The following is a 17,763-nucleotide window of genomic DNA, read 5'->3' as shown; positions in this document are numbered from 1 at the left end:
TGCATCAAAAACTTAAATGTTAGTCAAGAATGTAAAATTTACTCATACACTTTCCTTTACCATTAACTTCCATACAAAGTTACCTAATATTTTCAGTAATAACAGAATTCTTAGCCACTTTAGTAGAAGTGTGGTTTAAGAGTAAATAATCTGAACAGTCAAAATTACTATAATTAAATTCCAAATCTTTGAACTAATTATACATAATTCTTATTTCTTTGACACTACTCATAAGCTAACATGAAATCATCTAGATCAGAATTTTCCAGAGTGTGATCCAGATACTACCTGCATCATAGTCAACTGGGGTATTTGATAAAACTAGAATCTTGAGCCCCCATGGACCTACCAAATCAAAATCTCTGGAAAGCAACCCACACATTTGTATTTTCAGCAGTCACTCCAGGCAAGACTCGTGCCAAATGAAGTTCAAGAACCACTGATCTGGAACTCGAAAGATCTGTAAGTGACTTCAAAAGACTTTTTTTTTTATTCTTTTGTCTCTAGCATATGAACTACAATGAGAAATGTCTTCCCATTATTAAAGTATAATGAGAACCTATCTAAAACTATTCAAAAATGCAAGTGGCAAGCTTTAGATTCTTATTAACAGCACTTGTAGTTGTTTTTTTTTTTTTTTTAATGTTTTATTTATTTTTGAGAGAAAGAGCATGTGCGAGCAAGCTGGGGAGGGGCAGAGAGAGAGGGCAACTCAGGATTAGAAGCAGGCTCCAGGCTCTGAGCTGTCAGCACAGAGCCTGATGCGGGGCTCAAACCCATGAACCGTGAGATCATGACCTGAGCTGAAGTTGGATGCTCAACCAACTGAGCCACCCAGGCACCCCTGTAGTTGTTTTTAATGATAGTAAATCAAGTCCTGGGTCAGAAAGCAAACAGTACACCAGAAGGAAAAGTTTATTTCAGCAGGGGAATCTCTTCTTAGATAAGACTATAGTCTTAGATAAGACTATTCATGTAAGTCAATGCAACTTCTACTCAAACAAAATTATGTGAGGACACTTCCTTGTCTAAGAAAATAAACTGTCTTCATTAATAACCAAAAAAATGATTTTCCATATTAGACTGACCTCAGCACCTCTCACATATTATACTCTATATTAATATGTCTTTGGAGATCTCTTATATTTCTTTAAATTTTCTCTATGAGACCAGAAAAGCAGCCTATAGTATGTCACTCAGCATGTCATCCATAAGAGTAATAAATTAAGGAAAAAAGTGGCAGAGATCATCCAAAAGCACTGTATAAAATATGTATCCGTATGTATATCTGCATATGTATGCATGCATAATTCCAAATTTAGTTTCAGAGACGATGCAAGCCCATATTTTCACTTTTTTTTAAAGAACTACAAAGTGTCCTCTCTGCCTATGGCAGGTTTCTTGTGTTTGCCTGTCCAGCATCTCTGCTCCCATCTTATGGTAGCCATACCTCATGCCTCTTACAGAGAGCGACCCCTCTGCAGTCTGTGTGAGCCTGGTAGACCATTTAATCACCATGCTATCTTTCAAAGGGTAACCTAATTCAAGATGACCTAATTGGAATTTCACTCCTAAGAATCTGAATCTAGAGAAAGGCCATACACCATGGTGACATTTGGAACCCAACCATTCCAGTGTTCCAGAAATGGATTTCAGCTGAGAGCCCTTGAGCTATCCTTGTTCCTGACCTCTTAAAGCTTGGCTGTTTAGCTTTTTCTTCAAATTCTGTAAGTCACCTAATATACTTCCACTATATTCCATTTTTCTTCATGTTAACCAATACTATTTCTCTTGCCCCCAACCAAAACCCAACCAGTAAGGGTGGAATATGCTGAGAACACATCTTTTTTTTGACCTACTATTTTTGGGCACTGTTTCGCAATGAGCCATTTGTTTGTTGGTTTGTTTGTTTAATTTTAGTTAGTTAATATACAGTGCAGTATGGTTTCAGGAGTAGAATTCAGTGACTCATCACTTACATACAATACCCAGTGCTCATCTCAAATGCCCTCCTTAGTACCCAGCACCCATCTAGCCCATCTCCCATCCACCTCCCTCCATCAACCCTCAGTTTGTTCTCTATCATTAAGAGTCTCTTGTGGTTCACCTCCCTCTTTTCTCTTTCCCCCCTTCCCATATATTCATCTGTTTTGCTAAATCCCACATGAGTGAAATCATATATCTGTCTTTCGCTGATTGACTTATTTCGCTTAGCATAATACATTCAAGCTCCATTCACATCATTGCAAATGGCAAGATTTCATTCTTTTTGGTGGCTGAGTAATACTCGAGTGTGTGTTTGTGTGTTTGTGTGTGTGTGTGTGTGTGTGTGTGTGTGTGTGCGTGTGTGTGTGCGTGTGTGTGAACATCTTTATCCATTCATCATTCAATGGACATTTGGGATCTCTCCATGGTTTGGCTATTGTTGATAATGCTGCTACAAACATTGGTCTATTTCTGTATCCTTTGGGTAAATACCTGATAGTGCAATCACTGGATTGGAGGGTAGTTCTATTTTTAGTTTTTTGAGGAACCTCCATACTGTTTTCCAGAGTGTCTGCACCAGTTTGCATTCCCACCAACAGTGCAAGAGTGTTCCCCTTTCTCCACATCCTCGCAACACCTGTTGTTTCTTATGTTGTTAATTTTGGCCATTCCAGCAGGTATATGGTGATATCTCATTGTGGTTTTGATTTGTTTTTCCCTGATGAGTGATGTTTAACATCTTTGCATGTGTCCAATGGACATTTAAACCACTACAAAATCCCACCACATGCTCCATAAAATCCTTTTAGATTGTCAGAAAATCAAGAGCCACTCCTGCATTTATCCTACTATCCCAAAATGAAATTCTCTATAAGCACTTTGCCTATTTTCTACCTAAGGACTTGATATCTCTTGTTATTAACGCCTAATAGAGACTTAAATGCCCTGTCTCTTTTGACCAGCATGTCAAATACTTTATTGCCCATCTCCATGGGTAATATAAATATTTATGCCCATGTATTTATGCTAATTTTTGAAAGTCATATATGCCCTTTCACATCAAGTATGTGACTTTTGGCTTAAAGTATACACAAATAACACAATAACATGGAAATGCACAGTATCACTCACCAGATGTTAAAAAGTACACCTGTGCACTGCAATAAACAAAAACACGCACGTTATAAAACACACATAACTCTTGAAAGTAAAACATGCAAGTCCCTCAATATAAATATACTTCCACTTACCCTTGAAGTCTCCTCTCTACTACTACCACTACTACTAAGAACTTTGAGTGTTAGCTTCTGTTCTGTGTCTCAGCAATGACTCATTCCTGGTGATGGTTCTGAAGAAGCCTATAAGCAGACTGAGTGGGAGGGCTGAAACAGATTAGCAGTCAAAATCTCCCACCAATAACTCATGGACTGCAAAACTAAGTTATCTTCATTTTACTTTTCTAAGATATCTTTCAAGGCAACTGTAGAAAACAATGAGCATGGTCATATTTAACCTGGGGGAGATGAGTCAAAGAAGATTTAAATGATTTTCTAGTAGCTGAGAAAAAGAAGGTTAGGAGAAATATTTTACATTTTTTTAGAGAGAAGCTCTGAAATATCAGCTAGCTGATTCAGCCATGAACAAACAGAATTCCATGGTACCAATACTTGAGTCATGATGACTAGTAGCTATTCATGACTGGATTCTATAAGAATTTCTTCCCAGGAACACTATTTTGGCATCATTTGAGTTAACAACAGCACTTGAAACAAAATGTATTATGTAATTTAATTTTGTTTACCAATTTAAACTTAAGCCTAAATTTAAATCCTTCAGTTTCTATAAACATTTCTACCCTCAGAATTCTGTTTCCTTTGCTCAGCCACTGCTTTCTGTCTCCTCCTCTGGCTCCCACTCTTCCTGCTCCCTAAACATAGGTATTCTCTGCATATGTGGGGGCAGAGGGTACTTGGAGAATCTCTGTACCTTCCACCTAGTTTTTCTATGAACCTAAAATTGCTAATACAAAAAAAAAGTCAACTTAGAAAGTAGGTATTCTCTGAGGCTCTATGCTTCAGCTCTCCTATCTGAATATTCTCAAGTCTATCCACTGTCCCAGCTTCAGTTTCCTCCTTTATGCCCCAGGCTTCCCAATTCCTCCCCCTGGCCATACACTCTCTCCAGAGTTCCCCTGCCCCCAGCTGTCTGCAAAACATCTCCACCTGCACAGGATGTGTGCACTCAGTGTGTCTGAAGGGGAATTTATCGAACGTTTTTCTTCTCCTGTCCTTCTGTTTTCCATATTCTCCAGCCCTGCCTTCTCAAAACTCTCAGCTTATCTGTGATCCCCCTACCCACACTCTCCCCCTCCCTCTCCATCCAAATTAGTTGCCAAATCATAGGAATTCTACTCAATAATGTTAAACAATCTTTCCCTTGCCACTATATTCATAGCTACTTCCCTAGTTGCTAATCATACTACCCATTATTGTATTGTATTGTATTGTATTGTATTGTATTGTATTGTATTGTATTGTATCGTATCGTTACATTGTGGCTATTGCATGAGCCTTCAAACTACTCTCCACCACTTCTTCATCATTTCTGATTCACTCCCCACCATGTAACCTATTTAATTACTTCTTGAATATAATTCCAATCAGGACACTCTTGTTTATTGCCATTCGGAAGCTCCTTGTATGTGCCATGATGAAGCCAACTAAAGTTTTCCTATCTTCCTCCCCTTCCCCATATTTGCCATGTCCATGTCTTTACTTCTATATTTTCCTCCATTCAGACTGGCATGCCCTCTCTTTCCTATCTCTCTCTGCTTCTGCATTAAATATTCTTTAAGACTCTCCTCCCTAAAGTCTTCCTTGACCCCTAGGATGGGAGGTGGGAGTAGTCATTCTTATCATTCTGTCCTCTGAATGCCCACTTCCCTCTTTCCCCTTCCCCCTCTCCCTTACTTTCTCAGTATCTCCCTTCCACATGCATTGCTATAACTCCCAGGTCACCAGGCCTTACCCATATATGGGCATGGATTGTCTCATTAACTGTAATAACTTAGATGTCACTAACTCCTGGATCTATTGACATGGGATTCCTAGGCCCATACAAGTCACAAGTATTGTTCAGAGACTCCAAACATGTTTCCCATACACTTGTGAACAAGGCTTCTGTTACTGCAGTTTTTATTTATATGCCTTCCTATATTTCCATGGGGCTCAGACATAAATCCACTGAGGGCTAGAACAGTTAAAAAAAAAAAATGAAGAACAAACATTATTATTCTATGCTCAGAACTGTTCTCTCTCTCAAAGCCCAAGACCAAGTCAAGCTCAGAATAGCTTGATTCCTCTTTCTTGAGGGGTAAGCTCTTTCCCAGGAGGCTCATCAGATTTTCATGCAATAGGCTTCTCCTGGGCTCACCCAACCTGTCTATCAGCTATGCCCCACATTCTGCCCACACTCAAAGTGTAGTCACTATTCCTTGCTCTATAGTAAACTCCAAAAAATCCGTGTTTAAATAACGCATATCCTCACCAAAACATTTCACCTAGTTTCTAATACACGATCAGCTCCAAAAATAAAATGAAATAAAATGAAATGAAATGAAATGAAATGATAAAATAAAATAGCAGCCCAAATTAAGGATTATTTAACAACGTTTAAATTTTAACAATATTTAAAAACTGCTCAGTCAGTTAAGCATCCGACTCTTAACTTTGGCTCAGGTCATGATCTGACAGTTCGTGAGTCTAAGCCCCCCATAGGGCTCTGTGTTGACAGTGCAGAGCCTGCTTGGGATTCTCTCTGTCCCCCTTGCTCTCTGCCCCACCCCCAATTGTGTGAGTATGCGTGTGCTCTCTCTCTCAAAATAAATAAACTTTTAAAAAATTAATCCAAATATTTATAATCTTTATGTCAGATAATCCAGGCCTATAACTATTTGAGCTTAGTTCTACACAGTGATCATAACGTCTTTTCCCTAGTTTTCTAATATTCAAACTACCTTACAATAGCAAGTGTCTTTTGAAATCAGTTTAAAAAGGTAGGAATGAGAACTTGGTACCTAGTCTACAGGGTTGTTATTAAACATAATACATATATAGTACTTAACAGAGAGTCTAGCAAGTAATCAGTACTCAATAAATGTTAGTTTATATTATTCTCATTGTAAATGCTAGATATACTTGTTCCAAAACAAATTCTACAAAGAAATATCCTCAAAAGTACCTATATCTTAAATTATATTTAAAAGAATCCCAAATACTGTACATTACCTAAATTTTCCTTCTCAATAATTTCCTCTATTTCAATTGAAGTTATTCACAGCTTTTAATTATTTACCTCTATTACTATAATAAAGAACAGTTACCAGAAAATTCAAGTTATAGTAACCACAAAGAAATGAATACTTTCAGTAAGCAAAAAAAATGACCTTAACAAGTTCCTAGGCTAATTAACTATAGCATTGTTCTACCTAGATCTCTGAAGTAAACTCAGAATAGGTATCTAGATTTCTGTCTGAGATGCTCTCAAACTTCCCACTAAAATAGAGCTTTAGGGGGTTCCTGGGTGGCTCAGTCAGTTAAGTGTCTGACTCCAGCTCAGGTCATGATCTCACGGCTTGTGGGTTCAAGCCCCGCTTCAGGCTCTGTGCTGACAGCTCAGAACCTGGAGCTTGCTTCAGATTCTGTGTCTCCCTCTCTCTGCCCCTCCCCCACTTGTGCTCACACTCTCTCTCTCGTTCTCTCTCTCTCTCTCTCGAAAATAAACATTTTTTAAAAATTGTTTTTAATAAAATAGAGCTTTAAATGTCCCCTTAACCATACAGGGAAAGATAAGTCAAGAATTTGAAGTAAATACATTGGGGACTTTGTAAAAATGAAGTTTCAGTGACATGGCAGCTTAAATTGCTGGAACCAATACAATCAAAGAAGACCCCAAGGAAGGGGCATTTCTCCATCAAACAGGAAATGGTACACGCTTTCTCCTACACACAAACCCATAATTGGAAAAACAGACTGAAAATCTTTCCTCCCACCATTGACCTTCTGAATAGATGTGGTGGGCCAAACTTCATCCTCAATATTGACCACAATTCCTGATCTTTTAAACACCTGGTTCCAGTCTGCAAATAAACTATATAAAACTTAATCCAGTCAGTTTCTCCTCATTCAACTTACATTTCACTTCCATGAAATCTCTCTCTCAGAACAGGTTAAGCAGCACCTCTTACCTTGTCTTAGGAATAATTTCACGAGATGATAGAACGGTTGCATGTTGAGGACACGTTCACAGAACACTTAAGGTTAGTTGAGAGTCAGAGGCCCAAACCAGAAAGGGTATCCAAGCCACCTACAAAGTCTATAATTCATATCAGATACTGTGGTGAGAAAGCAGTGATCCTCTGAAATCAGACCAGTCTCATTACCAACTTTAGAATAAATACAGGATGATTATACCTATCAAATTGAACTCTTACATCTCCCCCACATAGGTTCTGTTCTGTTCAATCACTGCACTTTGTGTAACAGCTCTCTTGGAAACTAGCACAGAAGTGAATCATACCCAACAAAAAAAGAACAGTCTTCATTTCTGACAATGTTAAAACTGTTAAAACATTTTTAAAAGGTTAAAACCATTATAAAAGTTAAAACGTTAGCTTCAAACTTAAAAAAAAAAGAATTAGAAATATCTAAGGCTGAGCAAATATGAAAGTGAGCTAGTTTCCCAACACTAGCAATTGTTTAAGAGAATTGTTTTAAGTCTTAAAAATATAAAATCCCAACCATAACCCCACCATACAGAAAATAATAGTATCTTATATTTTCAGATAGGACCCTTCTATCAAAATGAATAAGAGAGAATAATAATGTCTGAAATTTAATAAGCTAATTGTTAACTTTATAGGACTCTTGGGCATTATTACCCAAGAATCTCTCATACAGCAAAGAGTAACGACCTGTCTAGTCTAAAGAGAAAATAAGAGAAGAGAAATAAAAGAAGAAGAAATAAGAGAGTAAGAGAAAAGAAGAAAAATGCAGGCAGAATGTAAATTGAATCTACATTTGGCACATGAATCAAAAGAAAAAAAATTCTACTTCCAGTGAATTTCGAAGCAATTTCTTTACGACTTTATAAAGGTAATGCAGGTCCAGAGTAATAACTGTTCTTTTTCCTGAAAAGCACAGTTTCTAGAATTCTTACCTATTTACACAATTAACATTTTACAAAAGGACAATGTTGTCCTATGAATTTTACAAGCATTTTGTTTTCCAGTATTACGAAGGCAAATTAAACCAAACAGTAAAATTGTATGCAAATGTCACTCTCAGATTAGAATAAAATCTACAAGAAAATTTATTGGCTACTTTGTATAAGGTAACATGTGAAGCAATTCTGCACATTACATTAAATTTTAATTAAGACTAAATATGGATAATTTATAAGGAAAAAATTTTAATTTTTTACAAATAATTGCATGGCTCATCCTTATTGCCCCTGTTATTTCAAAAAATTAGTGAAAATATCAATATTCAGCTCACTCAAACGTGACTCATTTTGACACCAAGTTATTTCCATGCATAATCTGAATAATATCTTTAATATATAACCTAATTATAATAAGACCATATTGGGCACCTGTGGGGGGGGGGGGTGTTGCTCAGTCGGTTAAGTGCCCAACTTTAGCTCAGGTCATGATCACATGGTTTGTGGGTTGAAGCCTCTCATCGGACTCTGTGCTGACAGCTCAGAACCTGGAACCTGCTTCGGATTCTGTGTCTCCCTCTCTCTCTATCCCTTCCCTGCTTATGCTCTCTCTCTCAAAAATAAATAAACATTAAAAAAAAGACCATATTAAAAGACAACAATAACATGAAAATGTGACTTCAAAATGCAAATATTGAGTTGTCTATTAAGTACAGGTAATTGATCAAAGTTTGATTTACATAAGTAGCATCTACAATTGCTGTAATTTTAATTTAGCCCTAACTGGAAAATAATAATTTGCAAGATTTAATATATCTTGTTTTCTATCATCAGGAAACTAGAACAGTATAACCTAATGCATTTCCTTTTAAGCTTCAACTGCCAATAACTTTAAAGCAACCTTTATTTCCCAAGTGTTTAATCTTGTTCAGTTCATATACTTGAAAAGATTCCTTTTAGCTTCCCTCCCATGCTTTTTGCTCAGATCTTTCCTTAAATGATTCAGCTGGCATCGCCCTAATACATGATATGCTCAAGTCCTTTCAAAAGAAAGAGAAAGGGAGAGACTGCAACAAAAAGAGAAAGTGAAGAAGGATGTGGAGGGAGGAGGACAGGCAGGAAGACAGCAGAAAGTGTGCAGGCATCTATACACACCTGACCCTCAAAATTGTCACAGATCTGCTATTCTGTTTGTGACAACACTAGATTCTTTCTAAATAAGCACATGTTGACAACATTCTGATTTTTAAAGTTGAGGCAAGGACAATGATGTATGTGTAAAAAACTATAAAAACTGAGCATATTGGGGCAGCTGGGTGGCTCAGTGAGTTAAGTATCAGACTCTTGGCTTTGGCTCAGGTCATGATTTCACAGTTCATGAGATGGGCCCCGCATCAGGCTCTGCACTGACCGTGCAGAGCCTGCTTAGGATTCTCTCTCTCTGCTCCTCCCCTGTTCACACTGGCTCGCTGTTATCTCTGTCAAAATAAACAAATAAACTTTAAAAAAAAAAAACTGAGCATATTTAAAAAGAGTAATAATAATTAACTTTACTGAGTACTTACATCCTAGGCACTGTACTAAGTGCTTACGTGGATTTTTTTACTGCTCAATAATCCACGAAACAGGTTTTATTATAGTTATGTTATTATTTATTATCACCATTTTACTAATGAGAAAATGAGACTTAAAAGTGGTTTCATGCCTAGCAAGTGGTGAAGTTATACTGTTAACTCCAGAGTCTCTGCACTTAACCAGTATGCTCTCTTCATTGTTAATAAACAAAACGTGTCTTGTTCATGTGATATGCATTTTCTGAAGTACATAACTGGTATTATGCTTCATGAGAACGAGACACAGGGCAGCCAGCTCAAATAAAATACAGAAATGGACAATAGTTTTATATTGCCAAACCAAGCATTTGAGTCGGCTGAGGAGAAGGGAAAAAATAGAACTGGAAGGAAAGGGAAGCTGCCCTAAGACCTCTCAGACGTGCTCTGGATTCATAACCAGGTGGTAGGTAGGGACAACACTGGAGACAGGAATTGTGCAACCTGGATTCCAGTTCTTTCTCTGCTGCTAATCAGAAACGTGTGACGCTGATTTCATCACCCAAGTTCTCTGGGCATCTTTTCCCTCACCTATAAAACAACAGGAATGACTCTACGACAGCCAAGGGACCAGTAGCACTCTAACTACCACTCTGAGAAGACCCACGTGACTTTATGTTCCCCTGGTCTGCATGCTCACAGCTCCAGGGTGGGCCACCCTGGGAAGGGCACCTGTTCAGAGATAGCCCTAGGACCCCATCCCATTTAGTGAGAGTAAATGCTTCTCCTTTGAGAGATCCCACTTCATTTAGGAAGGGTACTCCATGACAGACAAGCCCTATATAACCACATACATCAGATAAAAGACCCAGAAATAAGCAGTGACCAGATGTCCCTTCCACTAAGAAGTGCTCCCCCACCCACCCCCGTCCTCAAATTTCTCCCTGAAACTCCACCAATTGTTAGAGAGACACCTGAACTTGAAAGATAAAGCAAAACTACTGAGACAATTAGGATAATCAGAAAAGAAGCTAGTTATCAGCTGTACTTTAGTGTGGAATAGTTCAATCACCTTAGTAGAAGGGACACTTAAATTAAGCAAGTTTGGGAATAAGTTTGCTCACTTTCTTTTGCCCTCACCCTCCAAAGAAAGAGAAGTGGGCAAGGTCAAGACCAGACTTAAGTTCATCTCCTTCCTGATGGTCTACTTTCCCAGGCATTGCTTGATCCTTCATGCCCTCCCTGAGACATCGTTAATGTTTATAGTACCCCCCCACACACACACATCTGTGCTTTCTCCCAGTCTTTCAGTGTCCATCAGGAGTAAGTATGCTCAGTTGCTAATGTGATCGCTCTATGCTAGAAACTCATAGCTGGAGAGTATGATATTCCAGTTTTCTAAGAGTATAAATTCCAAGTAAAATGACTCTAAGCTGGGAGTGAAGGGTGGAGGACGCTAAATCATCCCCATGTACCTGTGAATAGTGTAAATCAAATTCTCCCCTAAAAGAAACTCGGGGTGCAGCAGGGGGGCAGTGAGTTGTCACAAAAGAATTGAAGAGTCCAGGATTAGGCTGCACCAGCCTTCTAGGGCTTCACCCCAAGCAGGAAATTGCTGCACTGCGCCATGGCTTCCCTACACCAGTGCCCAGGCAGCTGGCCAATTCACTAACCCCTTCCCTGGCCTCGTACAGACCGCGTCGTCCGTGCAACCCTGGCCTCACAGTAACCCTGGCTGGCTTGAGAAGAGTTGGCAGAGAGAGTCCAGGGCATGCTATTTAAAGCTATAAGCAGCTACTGTGAATGGAGATGAGCTGCTTTAGCAACAGAGGATAAGGCTAGACACAGCAGATTCTCACTTGTCCTAATGAATTCACACGCCTGCTGTGGTTAGGCCCCCAAACTTGATACAAAAGAGCTCAGTGCCATTTATTAATTACTAGTAGTCATCTATCCCATCCAGCAAATTTTCCACAATTAAGTTGCTTTATTTCAAATCCTTATATTCAATTTTCAACATCAAAATATACTGATATGTATATGTAATTATGTGTGTGCATACGTTATGTATACACACACCTAAATACCCACATGGACTATTTCATGTAAACATACACACATACATCTTTGTATACATATGTAGATAGCTAGGGAATATATATATAACGAGAGATCCATAAATGTGTCTGTGTTTGAATTCAGGTTACCCGAGCTACCAGAAATATTAGGAATACCCACTGAGAACCAGGATTAGGTAACAAGGGCACAGGCTCTGAATGCAGGTATCAAGGTCTTCCATGAGACAAAGACAAGACACTCACTTCTCTGGATTCCTAAGCCATAAACAGGAACTGTTGTCAGGATTAAGATAATTCCTGTAAAAGACAAATCTATGCCTGGCACACAGAGTTCATGCTCAAAGACCTTAACTGGTATTAGTATTATGACAAAAACATTTATAGTAGCTCAGGAGGACTGTGACAGTTAGTTTTCTTCTGGAAAATAAATTTTATCTCAACCAACTCTGATAATCTGTCTCCATAGTCTCCTTGTCCTCTTCATAAAATGTGCTCACAAGGTGCCATATCTAGGGAATTCCTATTCATGTTTTAAAATTCAGCTCACCTATCATTTCCAGGAAACTTTCCCTGACCCCTAGCCTAGGTCTGATGACTTTGTTGCCTTTTTCAAAAAACAATGTCCCTGTCCTTTATATCTTTATTTAGCCAGTTGGGTGTCTAAGAAGTAATGTCTCTATTTCCCACTCTATCTAAGATAAGCTCCATGGGGCAAATACTATGTCTGCTTCTGCTCATTGTTGCGTCCCCAGCACTGAAAGTATACAGCACATGGTAGATACTCAATAAATACTTATTGAATGAATGAATGAGTTAGACAGGTATTAATGAATCTATTTGTTCTCTCCTAAGAAGCAGAGAGAGAATTCACTCACAGGAATACAAAGAATCCTGGGAGTTACCAAGAGACACAAAAGTTGGAAAAACTAGCACTTGCCTAGAAGAAGTCAAGCTATCCAAGAAACCAAAGAGGTGTGGCTTTTTGTACTTGGCTTGAGAATCTTTATAACATTCCATCAAGGAGAAACCACAAAAAGAAATGAAAAAGTTACAAAGCAGAGTTCTGGGTACCAACGGGGAAGGCCGGAGAGGGATTCTACACAGAGGAAGCATTTCTTCCATTAAGGTTCATGAAACCTGGAAGGTGGCGGCAAGCAGATTACAGAGCCATGGAACTTACATTTGGTGTCTTCATTCATTCAGAAACTCATCAGATATTTATTGTGTACCTACTATATATCAAGAATGGTGTTTAGTTTTATGGATACCAGGAGTAAGCATTACAGACACAGTTCCAATTCTCATGGAGTTTCTAGTTCAGCACAGGGGAAAAAGGCATTAAACAAATAATTTATGTGTGACCAGCCCTCAGAAAGGAGAACTATAGGTTGCTATAGTAACAACCTTGACTGGAAAGTCAGTAAAGGATATTTTGTTTTCTTCCAAGGAATTTATCCAAAGGATAATATTTTCATAATCCCTTTTTAAAAATTATATCTTTTTTTAAGCAATAAGTTGCCATGCTGATTTGTATCTATTTCTGTTGCTTAACAAGAGTAAAGTAATTTAAGAGACACACTATACCTCTATTATGAATTTAAGTATGGGTTTGGGTCAAGATGATGTTGCCCCATCACTACTTCTATGTGAAAGAAGGGGAGAGAAAATATGAGAAGAAAAAAAAAGTTATGAAAACCACAGCACTAAAATACTATTCAGAAGGATACAGTTGATTTATATGAAATCTTAGGAACCTTAAACTTTGAAGTTCATAGCACTCGCTTCACTTGTGAAAGTTACAAAAAGGGAATTCTAAACACATTAAAGAGAGATCTATAATTCACCTTTCAAAAGTGGTACTCAATTCCCCATTCTAATATTTATACTCTATAGTCTATTAATACTGATTTTTGAGCACTTACTGTGTGCCAAGCATAGTTAAAGATCCAGAGGAAAGACTTCTCATCCTCAGTACAAAAAGCTATGCTCTCCCAACAATAAATGTATAAAACTAATTCAAGATAAATTTGAGATGCCAATAAGGGATACAAATAAGATTAAAAACACTAGTATAGTGTAGAGTGACTAGGGTTGCTATTTTAGCAAATGGCCAGGAAAATCCTTTTTGAGGAAATGGAATTTTAGTTAACTCAAAATGGTGTGTAGGAACCTCTATTTACAGAATATTCTGAGTAGGAAAAAAAAGCAGCATTTCCAAAAGACCAGAGAAAGGGAAACTTTGGACTATAGGATTGACGAAAGGAAGACCAGTGTGGCTGAAATACAGTGAACAAGGGAATAGTATCAGAGAAGTATGCTAAGATTAGATTTTATAGAACACTGCTTCCCAAAATGTAGTGTCACCTGGGAGCTTGTTAGGGAAGCAAACTGTCAGGCTCCTATGCAGACCTGCTGAGTCAGAAACCCCAGGTGCCACCAGGAAATCTATGTTTTGACAAGTCCTCCATGAGATTCCCATGCCCGCTAAAGGCTTTTAAACAAAGTTCATCAAATTTAGAAAGTTCACTTCAACTCCAATGTGGAGGATGAAGAGGGGCAAAATAGAACAAAAATACCAGTTAGGAGTTCACTATACTATCCAGGGAAGATATGACAGTGTTTTGGACCAAAGTTGTAGCACTTTGATTTAAGAAGTAGATTCAGAACATGTTTTACAGAAAAATCTTAAGACTATGGATCCGATGAGAGGGATGAGGAAATAAAAGGAATCTAGCATTTTTGGTGGACTACGGTTTTTGGACTAAGAAATAGTTACCCAGACTTTATGGAGAAAATCATGTAGTCATGGCTATTAAGGGTTGATCTTCGGCCCTTTTAAATCTGAGATGGCTTTTAGACATCCAGCTGGGGATGCTGGGTAGGCAGCAAGATACACAGACAAGTCTGGAGCTCAGAGGAAAGGGCCAACATGTGGAGTAATCATTGTATAGATGATATCTGAAGCCATAAAGTCAGATAAGACCATCAAAGTTCAGAGTGTAGATACAGAAGAGTGTGGCTAAAGCACAGAGCTGGTGTAACTGGTATATGGACACAGTGCAAGGTTGACTCATGGAACTTAAGGAGAGAGATGGCTCCAGACTGTCAAAGCACAGGACAACTGAAGATCTTAAGGCCTCTGTGTTGACTCATAGCCCCACCACCAGTTCTTGAAGGCAAAGTGGCTTTAGAACCTTACAAGCACTTCTTACTGGCTACTAAATAATTTATGGGCATCCACTTCAAAGTTCCACTTACCATCAGGAAATCTTTCCATGAATCATAGAAGGAACCCAAGGATCAGACATATTAAGGTGGCTTGTCCATATTCAGATAGTTTCTATACTCTGCCAGAACATGGTCTGGGGATGGCACTCACTGGTGCTTCCAAAGAACATGTAGCCTCCAGACAAGGGGACCAAGAGAGGAAGTTGTAGCTATGCACAGTTAATCCAATCTGGGACTGACCTATGCTGAGTCAACCTGGCTGGGATTATGACTGGGCAGTGGGCTAGGGCCAAGGTAGTACTACAGACCAAAAAAAAAAAAAAAAAAAAAGGAAAAGTTGTAATTCCTTACCAGAGAAAGCAGGTCAGTTGGGAAGAACCAGTATCCAATATCATTGCACACAGACATGGAACAGTTGAGTCATGGAGTCTGGCATTAACTGAAAACTTGTTAGAAATGCAAACTTTTAGGGGGACCTGGGTGGCTCAGTCAGTTGAGCGTCCGACTTTAGCTCAAGTCATGATCTCATGGTTGGTGAGTTAAGCCCCACATCGGGCTCTCTGCTGTCAGGGCAGAGCCCGCTTCGGATCCTCTGTCCCCTTCTCTCTCTGCTCCTCCCCATTGAACTCTCTCTCTCTCTCTCTCTCTCTCTCTCTCTCTCTCACTCTCTCTCTCTCTCTCTCTCTCTCACACACACACACACACACACACACACACACACACAAATAAAAACAAACATTAACAAAAAAGAAATGCAAACTTTTGGACCCCTCCACAGACCTGCTAAATCAGAAGCTGAGGTAGTACCAAGCAATCCATGTCTTAACAAAGCTGTCCGGCAGATGCTGGTGCCCACCGAGGTTTGAGGCCCCTTGGGGAGAATAAGGATTCTCAACTTGAGGTGCATATTCCACATATGCAACACATGAAGAGCTCTTCCGGGGAAAGACATCAACAGAGCTGGTACCACCTTCCTGTGTTGAAGAAGCTTTGTAGGTACTTCCCTAACAGCATATCCAAGGGAGAGTCCTTTTTGCTCTTAATATTTTATAAAAACATAACTATATTTCTCTCAATACACACACACATATACACATGTATATGTAGATGTATGTGTATGTATGTACATATCTACGAATATACATATTTCTCTTTACACTAGTTATTTCCACATTTTATTGGAAGTCAAGGGAAAACATCTTCCAAAACTATAATAGCTGGGGTTGTGATAGTTGAAGTCTTTGGAGCCTTCAAGAACACAAGACTTAGTCATAATGGATTAAATATAAATTTTAAAAAATAAATAGGAAAAGCATTAGAATAAAGTAACCATATCTCAACATTTGGAAAAGTAACACTTATATATGCAGTTTCTACCCCAGACCATTGTTAACGATAATGGTCAAGTAGGATGCTTTGATTTCTTCCTTGGCCTGGAATGCACTGTCCACAACAAACTTAGTTATAGAGTCATAGAACATCAGTCCTAAAATGAATCTCAGAAGTTCATGGTCAATAATTCCCTAATTTTAGGTCCCTGAGTCTGTAGGAACCAGTGGAGGCAGTAACAGAAATCTGGGAATGACTATCACTGTGTTACAAAGCTGAACAAAATGCTATAGGTTCTAAGAATGACTATCTTTTTATCAGAAAGATCACCGAAGATCACACGGAAAGTAAGTTGTACTCGTTGGCAATTCTGACCAGCCAATTTTGTATGTTTTTATTATTAACTCATAGGAAAAATGATTCATTACTTAATAAACAGTTTTCTGGTTTACATACCATTTCAAAACATAAGGTCCAACAGTTGGAAGAAAAAGAATCACCGATCTAATTCAAACCCTTAGTTTTTAAGTATGGGAAGGAGAAACAATGTAGTTCCATATATATAGTCCTAATTTTAAAACATTCTCATAGAGGCATATGTTTCTAAAATTTTTCCAAGCATAGCACATAAAAAGAGGCCTCCCCCCAAATTTTAGATCAATAGTTCAAGTCTAGGACCAATATGGTTCAGAATCTTACCTCATCAGTATGCTGAGTCTAGGTTTGGTGCCACAGTTGAAGTCTAAGGTAACAATGACATGTGGCTGACCAAACAGAGACGGAGATCTTATAGTGACTTAATTATATCTGGATCCACATCATTCTTTCTGGTCTGTTTTCTTGTCCTAGCAGCCAGTTAAGACCATCCTCGGAGCCAGGTATGAAAAATAAAGGAGTGTATGAAACCAGGCAGGAAAGCAGAAAATATTGGCACCCTCTAAAGCAAGATCAAGTATCCCACAAGCTTAAAGGAAGTATTAGCCCAAGATTCTAATCACTATGTTAAAAGCATCCTGTTTCACAGATAATGCTAAATGAAACTTTTCCCACTGGGTCTGGGTTGCTAACATTTGCAGAATCTCTCACTAAGTGCTGTTGTTCGTTTTCTCTTGGACTTCACGTGCTCAGACCGGGTCCCACTATGTTCATATGACACCCCAGCATCTAATAGCACAGTCTTCTCAATCTATAACAATCTTTCACTTTTAGGGACATCACCAGACAGAAGTAGGCCTTCAAGAAATCTATTACGTTTTAAACTGGAGTTAAAATCAGCTGATCAAAAATTCACCAGGACCCCAAAAGTCTATTTTGATAATGCCACTTACGCTGAAAAACGAATTTTCTGATAGTTGGAGCTAGAGACCCATCAT

At 38.6% G+C, this 17,763-nt stretch overlaps 1 protein-coding gene across 6 annotated transcripts in view; it reads right to left on the bottom strand.

Moving 5' to 3' along the window:
- ADAMTS3 (ADAM metallopeptidase with thrombospondin type 1 motif 3) overlaps positions 1-17,763 on the bottom strand; it is a 258,656-nt gene that overhangs the window by 209,182 nt on the left and 31,711 nt on the right. The window contains exons 1-2 of one of the 6 annotated variants that reach the window (XM_042984400.1): positions 15,842-15,927; positions 7,232-7,359 (exon numbers count right to left, since the gene is read on the bottom strand). The exons of 4 other annotated variants lie outside the window; for them this stretch is intronic. Coding sequence is in view for 1 of the 2 variants with exons in the window: in XM_042984399.1 (XP_042840333.1) it covers positions 1,451-1,507 (57 nt within the window). In the remaining variant the exon portion in view is untranslated. Of the gene's footprint in view, positions 1-1,450; positions 1,518-7,231; positions 7,360-15,841; positions 15,928-17,763 lie in introns of those variants that run through there. One more of the 6 variants, XM_042984399.1, reaches the window with a different exon arrangement.

The sequence above is a fragment of the Panthera tigris genome, chromosome B1, assembly GCF_018350195.1.
Source record: "Panthera tigris isolate Pti1 chromosome B1, P.tigris_Pti1_mat1.1, whole genome shotgun sequence".
Taxonomy (NCBI): Eukaryota; Metazoa; Chordata; class Mammalia; order Carnivora; family Felidae; genus Panthera; species Panthera tigris.
This window is presented reverse-complemented; position numbering and strand designations above follow the sequence as displayed.